This window comes from Zootoca vivipara, chromosome 6, assembly GCF_963506605.1.
Source record: "Zootoca vivipara chromosome 6, rZooViv1.1, whole genome shotgun sequence".
NCBI lineage: Eukaryota > Metazoa > Chordata > Lepidosauria > Squamata > Lacertidae > Zootoca > Zootoca vivipara.
In genome coordinates, this window is record NC_083281.1 from 58,270,149 (window position 1) to 58,287,026 (window position 16,878).

General features: G+C 49.0%; 2 protein-coding genes across 4 annotated transcripts in view; one reads left to right on the forward strand and one right to left on the reverse strand.

Annotated features, from left to right (window-relative positions):
* Positions 1-1,681, forward strand: part of FANCA (FA complementation group A) — a 40,405-nt gene extending 38,724 nt beyond the window's left edge. The window contains exons 42-43 of the mRNA XM_035119100.2: positions 487-579; positions 1,559-1,681. Of these exons, the coding sequence (XP_034974991.1) occupies positions 487-579; positions 1,559-1,660 (195 nt within the window). The 3' untranslated portion in view covers positions 1,661-1,681. The remainder of the gene's footprint in view (positions 1-486; positions 580-1,558) is intronic.
* ZNF276 (zinc finger protein 276) lies at positions 564-16,381 on the reverse strand. Of its 3 annotated transcripts, none has more exons than XM_060276031.1 (11): positions 16,055-16,381; positions 12,376-12,685; positions 11,958-12,013; positions 9,939-10,454; positions 8,943-9,021; positions 7,755-7,832; positions 7,014-7,127; positions 6,842-6,917; positions 4,689-4,806; positions 3,641-3,740; positions 564-2,547 (listed from the first exon to the last, which is right to left on the reverse strand). In XM_060276031.1, the coding sequence occupies exons 1-11, from the start codon at positions 16,269-16,271 to the stop codon at positions 2,262-2,264; spliced, it is 1,950 nt and encodes a 649-aa protein (XP_060132014.1). In that variant the 5' UTR covers positions 16,272-16,381; the 3' UTR covers positions 564-2,261. The 3 variants fall into 3 exon arrangements, 2 of the variants coding, with proteins under 2 accessions (XP_060132014.1, XP_060132013.1); XM_060276030.1 differs by having other exon boundaries at positions 9,939-10,451; positions 16,055-16,322; XR_009557787.1 differs by lacking the exon at positions 564-2,547 and having other exon boundaries at positions 3,842-4,806; positions 16,055-16,323.
* Positions 16,382-16,878: the final 497 nt, after the last annotated feature.

The following is a 16,878-nucleotide window of genomic DNA, read 5'->3' on the forward strand; positions in this document are numbered from 1 at the left end:
ACCACCTTGCACCCCTTGGAGAAAAAAGGTGGGATATAAGTCTTGAGTAAGATCAGTCTACAGAAGTATTATTCACTGTTTCCATTATGAAAATGTGTTCAAAGCAGAAGCAGATTTAGCTTAGATACCAGGAAGATGTTTCTAATGGCTGATGCATTTCAGTACCAGCAAAAACTGCCTATGGGCGAGAATCCATTTGAGAAAAGCTACACCAACCAGGTGTTAGAACAGGGATGGGGAACATCTCTCAGCCGTTTTGAGCTCAACCCTGTTGTTGGGAAAGCGGAATGCAAATATTTAATCTAGATCTGTGGTCCTCAAGATGTGGTTGAATTCCAGCTCCCATCATCCCATGCCATGCTAGCTGGGGCTGACTTCCCTGCCCTTGGATTAGATGAGTCGCCAGCTGCATCCCTTCTGGTTCCTGTAACTCTTAAGCTGTGGCTTAGTTGCAACATTATTTGAACGGTGCCTTGTCTTTCCCAGGAGTCGTCACTGGCGCTGATAAGAACAGCACGGCAGTTCCTGCTATGTGCAGTCCCCCAGTGTCCTCAAGGGAGCTTTTCCAGCCTCCAGCAGGTGGGTGAAAGGTCTTTCTGCTACCTCAAAACTTGGGAAATCCGGGCTGCGGGCAACACTGGATTGTCCTGTTGATCCATCCAGCAAATCAGTTCAACAAAGCCAATAGCGACTGGCTCAGTCTTTCAGCCCTCTACCTCACACTTCCTTTGCAAAGCTCTTCCTATTTTATTTTATTTGGATACAGCTTTGTACAGAGGTCAAATCCAGCATTTATTCTAGGCGAAGGGGACAGAAACTCAACTTTGCCATTTTAGAGGGGGCGAGTACAAATCAATACTAGGACTTTTGAGGAAGAAAAAGCTGAAATGTGCCCAATATTGGTCTGGCTGCACCCTAAGACTGGCCTTGCTCTGTATCACCTAAAGGCCTATTTAAGGTGGAGGTGTTTTCCAGCCTATCCGTCTCTGGGTTCCATTCACTGGAAATGCTGGGATTGAACCCAGGCCTTAATGCTTTGCATGTCTGGCTTTACACCTGAAGCACAAGCCCCTGAGTAGGAGCTTCCGAGGCTCTCGAGCAGTTCTTTCCAATTCTCCAGTTCTGTGGTTGCTACCACCCTCGTGTAACTGGCAAAAGAAGGGCAAGGAAGATTGTGCATTTTAAAACTTAACAGTTATAGTGGGTAGGAACCCTAGCTCAGTAGTATAGCACATGCTTTGCACCCTTGGCAACTCCCAAGAGTAGAGCTCCCTTTTCTGCCCAAGAACTGCCAGCCAGTCTGACCTGGTATCCAGCAGCTTCCTCTGCTCCTAGCCTTGCCACCTGTGCGCTCCAAGCAGCTGTGCCTTGACTCTTTGCACACCTTTGGCTCCTGCTGTCCACAGGTGTGGTGGATTCTAGGACCTGTGCGCTCCTAGAAATGACATGACCAGGCCAGAGATCTGTCTTTTCAGAGTGCTGTCTGCAGACAGTCTGCCCAAGGATTTAGCTTCAGAGAGGTAGCAACTCTTGACACCAGACTCTTTTTCCTTCTTAGTTGATGAGTCTCTGTGAAGACTTGGACCCAGAGATGAAGGCTGCCCTTGTGCACTCCAGTGATGATGGGGATCTGTTTGATGAAGAACTTCTCCTTTTCTGACAGCGGAAGTCCAGGCAGCCGGGCATGGGGGCGATTCCCTGCCCACCTGGACAAAATGCACGGACAGGGAAAAGTGGGCACGCCTGCAAGGGCTTAATCTGTTCAAAGTATGGTGTAAATAATTTATTACAAGCATGACCATGACTTTGTAACAATAAAAACCATGTTACAAATATTCTGGTTTGTCTTTCTTTTTCAGATTGGCTTTGGAATTTAATTTAAAACAAGTTGTCTCGGGCTGAAACTGGGCTTTCCGTCAGCTTGAGAACCCCTAAAAATGAGCCTGTGCCTATGGCCGACACACCTTTACAACAGGTGCGATACCTTTTCTGAGCTCAACCAATCGCCACGTCAGAGGGAAGGCAGAACAGCCTGCTTCCTTTGGCGAGACGGATATGGCTCTGTAAGACACTGCTACGGTCTTGGACACAAACACACACACAATGAATAGTCACAGCAATGGAAAGCTTTTCACCAGCAAGCAAGAGCAAGTCCTCACCGCTTTCTGTTTTTGGGAGGATCCATAAAAAACGCATGTTTAAAACTCCCACTCGGTGTTGCTTTATGCAAAGCTGTATCAGGGCTTCCATCCAGGGGTCTTTCAGGTGGGCTCCTGCTGCACACTCGGTTCCAATTTCACAGGATGGTTCTCTGCAGTCTCTGAAGCCTCCGGCAGAGCCTCTTGCTCCAGCTCAGCAGCCTTGGCTTTGTCCTGAGTCTGGGTGAGGGGATGCACCATGGACATGTGGACGTTGAGGTTGTGGGCCTTTTCAAAGCGCTTCCCACATTGGTCGCAGGCAAACTCCAGCTCAGTCTCTGCTTTGTGCTTGGTCATGTGGTACTTGAGGGATGCTCGCTGCCTGCACTGGAAGCCACAAATTTCACACCTGCAGGGGGGAAGCAGAAAGTGGACCTCAGACCAGCCACATGGTCTCATCCCCATGAAGGAGGGGGAGCAGCAGCACAGCCTCAGCCTTGGAAGAAATATATCAGCTGCTTTCAGACAGGATGCTTCCAATAACCACGTATTTTATCTACTAAGAACCCTGAATACCGAGCTGCACTTGAGACCACTGCTAGGGCGGGAAACATGCTTCCAGATTTTAGTTTGGATGTCCCGATCAAAAATCCAGGACACTGGTGGAGCTGTGTCATCTCTTGTCTGTGGGAACAGAATATCCTATAGGAGAAGTGGCAGCTTAGCTTTTGCTAAGTCAGACACTGCAACCTTGTTCCCCTTATAGTCTGGTGCTTTAACAAGACAGACTTGTATGGCAGTTTTCTCCATCACTCCAGGTCAGCTGCACTAACCTGCATAGGTGTTTTTTAACATCGCAGCAGCAGCAGCAGCAGCACTCCTTCATTCTGAAGTGCAGGAGACGCCACAGTCCACCAACAGAAATCCGAGTGCTGTTTTCCACTATGGCAAAATGATCAGTCACATGTACACTCATACCTTGGTTGACAAACGCCTTAGCAGTCGAACCTTTTGGCTCCCGAACGCCGCGAACCCGGAAGCGAGTGTTCCAGTTTGCGAACGTTCTTTTGGAAGCCGAATGTCCGGCGGGGCTTCCGATTGGCTGCAGGAAGCTCCTGTAGCCAATCGGAAGCTGTGCACTGGAAGTCGAATGCACTTCCGAAACAGATTCCATTTGGCTTCTAAGCTACGACTGTAATTCTGCATTGAGACAGATGGCTTTGCAGGAAATGTTTCCCAAACCAATCCTAGAATCATCATTTCCCACACTACTGGACGTATGAACCAAAAAACCAATCCCAGGACCCAAAATGTGTGTGTGTTTGTGTGCCACATCTTAATTTGGAAGTGTCATTATTGGCACATCTGCAAGGGAGATGACCTTTCTTCATCCTCGTTAGTTAGGGCATACTAGTTTTCAAATTCAGCTTTGAGTAATCTTAAGATGCCCCCTGAAGGCAACACCGCTTATCTCTAAAAGTCCACAGGCAAAGTGTGCTTACTGGAGAGGCTTTGCTCCCGAGTGGCGCATCTGGTGAACGGAGAGGTGTTTGCGTTGCTTGAATGTCTGGCCACATTCATCACAGATATAGTTCCGCACCTCTGCAATGGAAGAAGGGAACAGGGTTTAAAAGTCACAATGACTATCAACAGCAAGTGGAGTACAAACCCCCACCCCCACCCCAGCATCAAAGGCAGTCTACCTCAATACTTGCAGCTGGAGAACATGTGTGAAGAAGTCTGGTGCAGGCTTCCCCTAGGCACCTGGCTGGCCATTGTGGGAGCTGGATGAGATGCCCCTCTGGCCTGACACCAGCAGCCCAACCTCTTCTTATGTTACTGGGACTCACTCCTTCATTGACACTCTTGGAAGACTTTGCTTAGGGGTTTATGATTGCCTTTTGTGTGAACCTCTTAAAGAGACTTCATTACATTAAGCAGTAAATAAGTAATGAAAATGAAATGAATGAAAATAATGGCGGCAGAGGAGGGGAATAAGATGGCAATGTTTTCTGCAGTCCCCCCCACCCCCAAAAGTAACTAGAGCACTTTTCCAATGCTTTCTCTGTGATGATACAGAGGTCTGCCCAGTTTGTGGGCAGGTTAACCACAGATCCATGAATATCATTATTTTTATTTTTTACGTTTCATAGTTGCTTCATACAGAATAGCCTGCAAGCGACCTAACTTAACAAAATAAAAAAAACAGATAAAATTAATTAACAGCCAAATTAAAAACAACAAATATGCAATTCAAAATTCCTTTTAAAAATTATTCCAACAATAGAGGAAGAAGGACATTTTTTGTCCTATCCAACTAAAAGATGAGCACCATAGTAGAGGCTAACTTAACCACCAGAAGCCCTGGGGTAAATAAAAATGTCTTACAATGATGGTGCCAGGTATGTCTCCCTGAGGAGAGCATTCCAGATGGGGGGACACCACTGAAAAAGCCTGTTCTCCTATGCCAGCTGTGATGCCTGATTCTGCCATGGCATTTCCTTCTCTTCCATGCAAATCCTCCATCATTCTCTCATAAGCGCAACGTACCTGTATGAATGAGCTTCACATGGCGCTGAAGGTACCGGTCAATCATGAACACCTTGTTGCAACCTGGATGCGGGCAGGGCCTTTCTCTGACCTCCTCATGATGCTCTTTGATGTGCTTCTAAATCCAAGAAGAGAGATCGAGGTCTTCACAGAGAGCCACCCTTTCACTCCATGCAGGTTTGCGGGCAGTGACAAACTGATCACCTATGGCAGGCTTGGCTAACTGGGGGCCCTCCAGGGATTTTGGACTACAAGTCCATGTGCTGGCTGAGGCTGATGGGGATTGTAGTCCAAAACTTCCTAAGGGCAACTGGTTGGCCAAGGCTACTCCACGGCAGCGATCACGTGAACAGAATCAGAAAGTAGAGAGCGCTGCATCCATTTCCTCAAACTGGCAGCAAAATCTGGATCAAACGCTTTTAAAGTCATAAGCTTTTCTCCTTGTTCTTCTCTTGTAAGCTAGGATTACTCTCTCATTAGGCAGGGCTGTCAATCATTAAAATCTGGTTTTTGACTGGTTAGCTTCCACCCAAAGGAGCCGGGGGGAGGGGGGTGGCGGCAGGGAGAGACACTTGTTCCAGAAAGTAAAGTCCCGCCGAGATACCGTGTTTCCCCTTTTTTAAGACACCGTCTTATAACTTTTTTCCCTCAAAAAAACACACAGTGGCTTATTTTCAGGGGGTGTCTTTTTTTAAAAAAAGTGCTGGTACAACTGGGACCCACTGGCTCAGGACGCTCAGTGCTCTCTTCTGCGCGCTGCTGGGCGCGTTGTTGGCGCTGCCAGTTCCGAGCGGCTGCAGGGTGGGGTGGAGGTGGCAGTGCTTTAAACCCCCAACCCTGTAGAAAGCAATGGAAGTTATGGACCGTAACAATCCTTAAGAGGCGCAGGTCTTAAAAAACCCCTGGTATCACCCTTGAAGCACAGCCTTCCAAAGTCAGGGGGGAAGAGGTCTGTTTAGACAAAGGAAAGGATCGGGGGTGATTCTGCGCCCTGGGACCCACAGAACTACTTTAAAAATCCCAACCTGGGGGGGGGGTCAAATAGTGAAGCCCCATAGCCCTGTAGCAACAGAAGGCACATTCTGAAGCACCCAAGCTGTTCGGTTCCATAAAAAATCCAGGAATTGTAAAATTAACAACAATAATGGGGGGGCACTCTATCCAAAGAGTTAAGAAGGAATGGGAAAGTGTTGAGTTATATATGGAAAAATATGGAAAGGAAAGTTAGTTAAAGATAAAAAATAAATAATTATCGCAAGGGAAAAATAACATCATAAAGGGTAATATTAAATATAAAATAGACAACACAACAGAAAAAGCAAGTATATGACTAAATGAGATCGCACAGGAGTGAGGGAAGTGGGGAGAGAGGGAGGGGGGTAAGGAATGGAAGGAGGCAATGGTTGGAGGAGGGTATAGGGGGATGAATTAAAGGAAAATTAAGACTGAGAAGCGCATGGTTTTTGTTTTTTAAAGATGCAAAGGCTTGCAATCAGCCAAAGTATAGAGCCCAACTTCCAGGAGACTGCGATCTACTTGCGGATTTATAAACTGGAGGTGATCTACCCCCGTTTTATTGGTGTTCAGGTCAGAGTTGTTTTTAGAGAGAGGAAATATCCCATTTTTGAGGTTAAAGTAAAAGTTCCTGACCTTTTTTTTATAATGAGGAAATGCTGCTAAAACTCCGTTCTTCATTCCACGAAGGGGAGAGGGGGCGGGGCCGGGTGCTCAAAGACAAAAGAAATAGAAAAGGAGATAGCGATCAAATGCAGCCTCCTGGGGATTGATGCAGCTGCCGGGAGAGGCAGGGGCTGCAGCCGAGTGCTGCTTCGCAAACAAACGGGGGAAAGTACTTAGAACCCAGAGAATCCAGCTGAAAAACACGAAGCAGCAACAGCAAATGCACACACACCATCCCAAGCCAGCACAGTAACCAAGTCCCAAAAGCAAGAAAGGACTCAGCAAACACTGTTGCGGCCGGCGTTGCTGCTGCTGACTCGGGGAGCTCAGTGCTCTCTTCCGCACAGCGCCTATCACTATGGCTTATTTTCGGGGTACGGTTTATATTTCTCAAATGCTTAGAAATGCTGCTATGGCTTATTTTATGACTACGCCTTAAAAAGAGGGAAACACGGTAGTAGTTATCAACATACCTTCATGCCATCTGCACCTCTGTACACAGCTGTACAGCCCTGATAAGGACACTTGTAAATGGTGGGCAGCTCTTCCCTTTAAAAAAAGCAGAGGAAAGAGTAACTGGTGAGAAGTGTGGACCATTCTCGGGGGTGGGAATCTCACGCCTTGGAAGCTTTGGGTATACAATACCTTTCACATTTGATCTTCTTTTTCCAGCCAGGTTTGGGTCCTGGCTTCTTCCTTATTTTGGGCTCTTCAAGCTTCTTTGCTTCTCTGCTTTCAACTTTCCTGTTGTTGGATACCCTAACAGAGGAGGAACAGGGAACTGTTGCTGCATGTCAACTGAGGTTATAAAGCAGGTGTGAACGACCTCCCTACCCCTGTTGAGGGCTGCATCTCCCTATTTCTGCCCCCCTCCCCAAAGCCTACATGAAATTCGGCCAGTGCAAGGCTCTCAGGTTGGCCACCCATTAATAAACGCAAACATTTGAAAGCTTTACTTGGAGACTAAATTGTTGAAATAAAGGGAAGTATCCACATCACTCGTTTCAACAGCACAAGGATTTGCACAATGGAACATTCCCACCCTCTCCTTCCCCTGCGCTCTCCCCAAATCTGAGGGGCTAAAACAGATTGAAGGCGCTCGTAGGGCTCAGGAGAATATTCCATTGCACAAACCCATGCACAAACCAGAGCGTTTGCATAGCTCTACTTAAAATACAATCCTAAACAAATGGACGCATTTGTGGGGAGGTGAAAAGAAACCGGCTCACTCCTAAGAAAAGAGAGAAGGTGGGAACAGGAGGGGAATGGATGTGGGCCTTTGCCCACTGAGAGTGGAAGACGGTGCAAAAGGTCAAATTCCTTTGAGAGAAAGAAGCTCCCACTCCTGTCTTCTGCCACAGCAAAAGGACAAGAAAAAGCCCTCACCTCTTTTCCGGGTAAGGCTCAAAGTAGTCATCCGAAGACTGCGCTCTCTTGTCGTTCTCGTCGTCACTCAAGGAGTACCTGAGAAAGTAAACAGGCCCTTTCACTAAAGCGGAAGGCAGGCGAAGCCTCATTGGGCCTTTATGTTGACAGTGGGGTGCAGCTCAAGAGAAACTGCTACAAGTGAGCTTTCCTTCTTCAAGAAAACAACACACTCCAGACAGTGGCCCAGAACCACTCAATGTAAAGGCCGCTATGCTACAAAAAGGCGAGCATAGAAACTGCCCTACCATGTGGGTTCCTGGGCATCAAATAATTGGAAGCCTGGCCTTTGGGGTCTTTTAAAAAGCAAGTGTCCAGCTCTAATCAGTTCCATGCTTAAAAGCTGAAGGTGGTGCCTGCAAAAGGTTTCAGACCAAAGTAATGTCGGGAGCTGCCTTACACCAAGTCAGACCAAAGATCCATCCAGCTTGGTATGACTGGCAGCAGCAGCAGCTCTACAGAGTTTTAGGCAGGGGGCATTCCCAGCCCTACCTGGAGGTGCTGAGCATTGAACCTGGGACCTTCTGAATGCGAGGCAGGGGCTCTACCACTGAGCTATAGCCATTCCACATAAGACCACTTGCTAAGACTCCCCCCAGTTCTCTGTCTAGGCCCCTCGCCTGCCCACTGTAAAAAAACAACCCCCAACCATCAAGTGGTATAAACATTCTATTAAATAAGTAAAATAAATACTAGAGAAGATTGCCCCAAGTAACATCCTTTGGAATCACTGCCAAAGGCAGTATGGATCAGTATCTGTCCACATTCTGGCCCATCAGTGAGAATAGTACATCCAGTTTGATTAAAAACAACAACCCAATACTTGGACATTATTTATAACCTTAGTGAAGAACAAAGGTCATAAATAGTGATGGTAACAGCAACAATTAATTTGAACTAAACTTAAGGTAGTATTAAGGAGTTGCTGATAGAGTTAATAATTGTATTTTTTTATTATTGGACTGCATTGCTTCTAATAAAGACCGTGAAAACTGCCCTTTGTGCTGTCCTGACCCCTCCCTCCACCCCCTAAACAAGCCGTCTCCAGTGACTGGACACTCCGGTGAGGAATAAGATCCACTCCCGCCCCACAATCATTGTTCATGCGCTTGCAAAGGTGACATTTGAATCCCGCTCTTCTTCTCTCACCCCTCAAAAAGGTCACTGAACTCGTCTTTTACCCGCTCATCCGAGGCTGCAGAGGGAACCAGCTTCTCACTCAGTGGCCCTAGAAGACGGAGAAGAATGTGTGTTGCAAAGGGCGCAAAGGAAAGCACAACAGTCCTCAAGGCACAACACTCCTGCAACACACCCGACCCAACTGAACATAAAAAGAGCCTGTCTGCTGGGTCAGGCCCACCCAGCCCAGCCTCCTCTTCTCACAGCCAAAGGATGTGGGCCCGAGCTCACCTTGGCAAGAGCCTGCTTCTAATAATAATAATAATAATAAATTATTATTTATACCCTGCCCATCTGGCTGGGTTTCCCCAGCCACTCTGGGCGGCTTCTAACAAAATATTAAAATACAATGGTCTGTTCAACATTAAAAGCTTCCCTAAACAGGGCTGCCTTCAGATGTCTTCTAAAAGTCTGGTAGTTGTTTTTCTCTTTGACATCTGGTGGGAGGGCGTTCCACAGGGCGGGTGCCACTACCGAGAAGGCCATGAGAAGACATGAGTGTCTGGGCACACTGGCTGGAGGGAAATCCAAGTCAACGGGGTGGAAATTAAAAAGCAACAAGAATGCAAAGGGCACCCCCCCGGTCCCAGACAGCTGAGCTATAAATCAGAAATAATAAAATAAGGAACTGCGAGACTCAGATTGAGCTACAAAGCCGAATGACGGGAGGGAGGGAAGTCACAAGCTCGGCAGAGCGAATGGGTTGAATGTACTGTATGAATATATGTTTGAGTGTAGTTTATTTTGTTTATTTGGAAAATTTAATAAAAATCATTATATAAAAAAGAGCTATGAATCAGAAATGCCGGCACTCAGCTCTGTGAACGCACTGCTTCCACACAGGCTTGAACAGCTGAACACTCAGAAATGTGTATATTGTGCAAAGAAATGTGCGACGACCTGCGTGGAGTTGCGACCTGCGATCCCCACAACATCCTGGAGATAAATCCTTGGCATGCCACTTACCTGGACTGCCATTCAGAGGGCAGTCTGGCTGCGGCAGGCTTTCCTCCTGCAAAGGAGCTTCCGAGGCATCTTGGAAGGAAGGCAAATCCTGGCTCTCCGACACCCAGCTTTCTGTGCTAAGCGCAGGCGGAGGAGTCCCGCTTTTTGCAGGTTGCTGGCTGTCTGCCATCCGAGTAGCGCCATGCTGGGGTTCCGACGGTGCTGCCGCAGCCACCGTACAGTCGGCCCCCACCCCGTTGCCCGTCACGTGTGTCTGCGTCTGCTGCGGGGAGGGGCCCTTGTTCAGTTCCCACTTGACGGACAGGGCGTTGTCCACCAACAAGGTGCTGCAGTCCGAATCTGTGCTCATGACATAATCGTGACCCTCTTCGCAGCCCCACACGGCCTGGATGATCCCGCAGTACTCCGAGGACAAGACGCCTTGCAGGCTCGGAGCAATCTGGCAGCTTTCGGCGTGGTTGTGGGTCCACATCACTAAGCTGTGGAGGCACTGGGGACTGGATGTGATCAGGTCTGCTGTTGACAGGGGGAAAAACAGAGGGTAGCAGAGACCAGGCATGCCACTGAAACACCTGCCCCGCACCATAAACCCCAAATAACTGGCTGGCATGGACTATAGCAGGCATGTCAAACCTGCGGCCCTCCAGATGTTTTGGACTACAATTCCCATCTTCCCCAACCACTGGTCCTGCTAGCTAGGGATCATGGGAGTTGTAGGCCAAAACATCTGGAGGGCCGCAGGTTTGACATGCCTGGACTATAGCAACTGTGCTAGGTGGTCACACATACAATCAATCTGGTTGTATTTTATTTATGGAATTCATAGTCCACCCCTCCTCCTGAATGCTGAACACATTGCTTTCGGTTAGGCAGAGTTACCTCTTGAAATTACACCACCTTCAGCTCCTTGGAGGAAACATGGACTAGAAGTGTAATAGATAAACAATAAAGCCATGCTAGATACATGCAGCTTTGCATCTGCTGAAGGCAAGGGATGATGAGCTACTGCTTCTTTATACTGAGCTTGGAAGAAGGAAAAGCCCACTTGAATATCATCCTGCCTAAGACTTGGTTTGCAGAGAGACTGACAGTGGCAAACAGTTGTGCACTGTTCAGGGGTGTGCACTGCAACATTGATCAAAGCCTTTCTTCATATGATGGATCAGAGACCAAGTACAAACTGTCATATTATTATGAAGTATACAGAAAAGATCCATGTTCCCAACAGATCTTAGAAATATGCTTGCCTACACTTAAAAAGGAAAAAAACCACATTATTTACTTTGTTTATTTATATTCAACCCTTCATCCTGAATGTTGCACACATTGTTTTCGGTTAGTAATTGCAAGATGCAACTGTGTCTATTTTATTTTGTTGTTTTTGTCTTTGTATCTTGGAAATAAAATTCAAGAAAGAGAAAAAGAGTTTGCCTGAACCTGTGGTCTGGCAAAAGCAGCCGGGGGGGGGGGGGCTACCTAGAATTGCACACGGCTGGCTCATTGGCACTCAAAAGTTTAGTTTTCCCTTCCTGTAGCTGATGCCGAGTTATTTTATTTTGGATCACTGTTTTACACTGTTTTTATTTTAGATACGGTTACAGGTAGGTAGCCGTGTTGGTCTGGATCGAAGTAAAATAAAAAAATTCCTTTAGTAGCACCTTAAAAACCAACTAAGTTTTTATTTTGGTATGAGCTTTCGTGTGCATGCACACTTCTTCTTTATTTTAGATATCTTTGTGCTTTTATACTGATGGTATCCTGCCTTGGGACTTCTCATGAAGGGCTGCTAACAGATGTTTTAGATAAATAAAAATACTGCCTTCCCAAGGGGACACTGGAGCTGGCCCTAGAGTGCAGAGACCACCCTGGTCCCCACTAGTCATAGGGAAATTGCCAGAGACTGAGCACCACATCAGCTATGAGCGTAGGCAAAGTGGAAACTGCCCTTAATCTGTGGAGGCAACAGCCACAACCGACATCAAAGAGAAAATTCAGAGGAGCCAAAACAATCCTACTTACCTAGAGACGGAGCATCTCCTTTTGCAGCAGGAAAAGGAGGTTGGGCAAGGTTGTCCCTGTACACAAAACAAGACGGCAGAGCAAATCAGACGCCTTCTAGGCAGGACAGGCAGGCAGCATGTGCTCTGGTCTCAAAGTGGCAGTTTCACAAACAAAAAATGTGCACAGGCAATTTCCAGCTGCTGGAAACTGGACATTTGGCCTTGCAAATAAGGCCGCACACATTATGAACCCACAAAGTATTTCCCTAGCCCTCTGTACCAAGTGCAAGTTGTTAGTGGGACATCAGCAGCCTAACAAAGTATTTTGTATACAGCTCACAAAAGTTTGCCTGCTTGGGGGGCCAACTCTTGGTGGCTACCGAGACAAGCCACAAGCAGCCCAGCCTCCCGCGAGTGGAGAAATCCGCTCAACCTACTTTCCGTGTGGCTTGAGGTGGCCAGTGGGAGACAGGTTCACCTTCTGGATGAAGGCCTTGAGGATGCTGCGGCACTTGTAAAACTGGGCGTGGCACTTCTTGCAGACAAACTGGGGGAGGGCCGGGTCTTGCCGGACAGCCACCCCCACCAGCCGCTGGAAGTCCGTGAAGAAGACCTGGTCCATGCGCCGCTGCTTCTCGGAGCTCTCCCCCACCACAGGGACCTTTCCAAAAGCGTTCCGCAGGCTCCGAGAGGAAAACTTCCCGTGGCAAAGCCGGCAGTAAGCGGTGCTCACACCCCGGCCGAATCCTGCAAGGATTTCAGGAAAGAAAAGAGGTCACTTTGAGACTAGCATTGCCTTTAGAAGCATAATGAAGGTACAAGACAGGCAGAGGGCCTTCTCGGTAGCGGCGCCCTTCCTGTGGAATGCCCTCCCTTCAGATGGCAAGGAGATAAAGAATTACACAACTTTTAGAAGAAATCTGAAGGCAGCTCTGTTTGGGGAAGTTTTTAATGTTTGATGCTTTTAGATATGCTGTAAGTCGTCCAGAGTGGCTGAGGAAACCCAGCCAGATGGGCAGGGGCATAAATATTATTATTATTATTATTATTATTATTATTATTATTATTATTATTATTACCATTGGTCTACCTACCTCTGTATCATCTACAGTAACTGGCAGCAGATCTCTGGGGTACCAAGCAGGCAGCTTTCCCAGCCTTGCCTGTAGATGCCATTGGGGATTGAACCAGGTGCCTTCTGCATGCAAAGCAGGTGTCCTGCCACGGAACTACAGCCCTTAAAAGACTCCTAGTCAGAGCAGAATGGCAGGAGGCAGGACAGAGGAGAAACAAGCCCAACCGTTGTGTGAACTAACTCCCAGAGCATGTAAGTGGGTGGCCACCAGAGAAACACTATTAAATGGTCCTTGCCAAACACCCAGGAACATCCTTTTGGGACATGGGGGGTTGAATTTAATGTATTTGCCCTCTGATTCCATCAATCAATTTTTCCATGATCACAACACATAAAAGCATGGCCTTCTGCATCAAATGCATAACTCAGCATCCTAAAAATTAGGAGTTTCTTCAAACATACCCAAGATCCTAGTCCTCATGGATACAAACGTAAACTTGATATCGCTTCAGGGAACTGAGCAGTTAGAGCAGTTCAGTTAGTGAACACAGGAGCAACCTGAGCTGGAGTGAAGCATCAAGCTGAGTGTTGACCCCTGCTGCTGTAACCAAGAAAGGCCATATTGTCACTGCCTCCCCCCACTCCAGCCCTACCTTCTGGCATCCTTTAACCTTTTTTGTCTTCAGCTCAGAGAGCAGTCCTTGCTTTGAACCATCCAGCTCCTGCTTTGCCAAGAACTGTGAGAGTAACAGGAACCAATTCCTTTTGTTTTCCTGTTAGCTTTCAAGCAAGTTCTGCTATCTGTGCAGGGACCTGGTTTGCAAACTGCCCACAGCCCCTCTGCAGCACTTCCTGACTTGGAAGAGTCCAAGAGATGATGTCAGCAGGCTTTACTGTGGCACTGGCCAATCAGGTGACTCGCTGTCTCAGAGGCATAGCAAGTCTCCTCTTGATCATGGGTGGTGGCCCCAGCTCGGCACCCAGGGCCCTTTTTTGTCCAGGACTCCTCCCTCCCCCGCCATCAATTCTATGAGAGAGCAGAGCTGAGTATTTTAAAGTAGAGAAGGCAGACAAATGAAACTAAGGTGCTGCAAATCAGGCCTAGAAAACATAAAGCATCAGCTTTCTGTTTTGGTGCTGGTCTGCACATTTTCCAGGGTACCAAGCTACCTGTGATTTCTTTTCATCCCTGCAAAAAGCCCTCCAAGCAGCACAAAGGTTTTCTCCTCAAACCCTCAGCCTAGACTTCCCCAGAACTGTCTCTGCTAAGCTACACACAAAAAATCAATTCACTAATCAGCTTTCCCACATAATGGTAAACACACTATACTTTCAAAGCACATTCAAAACATCTTTGCAGGCATTGTAGTTTAAGGGTTGCTGGGAACTGTAACTCTGGGAGGGTAGACAACAGTGCCCAGAATTCCTTCCCTCAATAACAATAAGTAGGGGAGCCTGCAGTCCTCCAGATGTTGCTGGACTACAACTCCCATCATCCCTGACTACAGGCCATGCTGGCAGCTTGAGACTGCTGGGAACTGGAGTCAAAAGACAGCTAGACTGTGCCCGGTTAGGGAAGGCAATGGAAATTTTAAACAGGCACATTTACCTAATCTGAGGCCAAGAACAAGGGTTACAGATTAACATGGCACAAAACCATCCAGCATTTCAACAAGTACATGAAGTATAGATGTGTTTCTGCTATGGGTATGGAGGTGCAATTGCAACCCACGACCCACATGTTGGCATATGAACTGGCAGTGAGTCTGGGACTATCTCCATGCCAAATCAGTTCAGCAAATGTGGAACAAGATGGTGCCCAGGTTATTACATCTGTAGAAACCATTATCCCACATCACACCTGGTATAGGGATGTAACAGGACAGATATTGCTAACTCCCCATAAGGCCTCAGGTTGCACACCTCTGCAAGGGGGGAGGGAGACCAGAGCATGTGGCTACTAGGCAGGGGAAAGCTGATTGATTCCCTGGTGTTGGGGAGCAACACCATCTTTGTCTATCTAGCAGCATCAAATATGTATCGTTTTCCACAGAATTATCAGCAAAAGATTTTTTTAAAATGCAAGTTCCTGTTCTAAGACTGCAAATTTGTGAGTGAACCCCATACAACTAAATCATGATACTGGGAGGAACAATACTGTATATGAAAATGGATGAGCAACCATTAGCTGCTAAGGAATCTGGGAGCTGAAGTCCATCAACCTCTGGAGGAAGGTCAGAGGTTGATGTCAAGTCCTCTTCCTGGTTCATCCACCTGGCACCTCTCCATGCCTCTGATGGGCATTGATGGCTTCAAAGTGGGAAGCCAGAGCCTCTGTCACCCCTGCTAGGTACTTGTCAGCTCAATGGTCAGGGCCTGCCCCACTGCACTGACAGCCCTAAACAGTGAGATTTAAGGAGGCCCAGCTCAGCCAGCTGCCCCAGCGCCCTCTACATCCCGGCAGTTGCACGATAGTTGCGACTACAGCTACCCGGGATGGTGAAAAGGTGCGCCTTGGCGGAGCAGTTAGCCTAGGTTGTGCATGGAAGCCCTACAAGAGACCCACGTGACTGGACTCCAAAGCTGCCCACTGGAGAGCTCCGGGTGGCAAAAGGCCCGGACTCCTGCAGTTAGCATTCCAAACGCGACCGATTGGGAGAGGAGAGCGTTGGTTGTTTGCGCGCTCGCGCCTGCCTGCCTGCGTGCTTGGCGCACATCAGCGACGGATGTGCTGACCCAACGATCAGGGAAAGTCATTCTGCACGCGCTCTGTTCACCGCTTTTCACATCTTAAGGCCCAGCCCCGGCACTGGAAGCAGGGCCAGTCTAGCCCAGCCCAGCTCCGCCGCCACCCGATGGCCAGCCCAGCCCTGGTGCTGCCAAGGCGCCTCCCGAGCGCGCGCGCCCCGTCCGATCCCTGCCCTGCGTACTTCCCGCGGGGAAGCGCGGCTTCCTTCCTAGCGCGCACGCGGAGGATCGGGCCTCCCACCGGGTCCCCAGAAGAGCGCGCTGCCGGGGTGCCCCTGTCCGCCTGCGCTCACCCGCTGCCGCCGCCTCCGAGGCTGGCGAGGCCCACTGCTCGGGCTCCGGCTCCGGCTCCGGCTGCTGTTCCTGCTCCCGGGAGGTGGCGGTGGGGCGCCCCCGGCGGGCCCGGACACTCTTGGCCTCGGCTGGTGTTGGCGGCGGCGGCGGCGGTTCTGGAGCTCCCCTGGCCGCCGCGCCCGCGGGTAAGAACCGGCCGCGCCGATCCCGCTTCATGGCCGTGCAGAGCCCGGCCCGGCCCCCGCTTGGCAGACTCTGGCTGCGGCTCCGGCAGCGCCTTGGCTCGGCTCCGGCCCGCAGCGCCCCTGGCGGACGGAGGAGCCTGCCCGGGCAGGAGCTCCGCCCGGCGAGGGGCTCCCGCTCGCCTGCCAGCCGGTGGCGGACCTGCTGCGAGAGCAGCCTCTTCTCGCCCGGAGCGGGTCTGCCGCGGGCCGGCTAGAGACGGGCTGAAAGCTTCGACGGATGCGCCCGCAGGGTAGGGAGGGCGGCGGTGCGCCTGGCAGGGGCGGGCACCGAAAGAGTTTTGCCTTTAAGCCAAAAGGCTGTTTGGCAACAGGGGAAATAACGAGCGCCAACTTGAATAAAATATGAGGGTTGGGGCAGGTAGGTTCCATCCCGCACAATTGATCACAAGACATGGCACGCACACACCATTTGAATAGCAGTGCCCATCAACTTTGGGGGCCCCAGTTGGCTCCTGCGATGGGCGCAAAGTTCTGGTGTTATAAAAGAGGGACAAAAAGTTTTCTCTATCCACTTTCTGAGCTTTCCCGAGAGCATTCCAGAGAGAAATATGGTATTCACCACCCAGTTCACTTCCGAC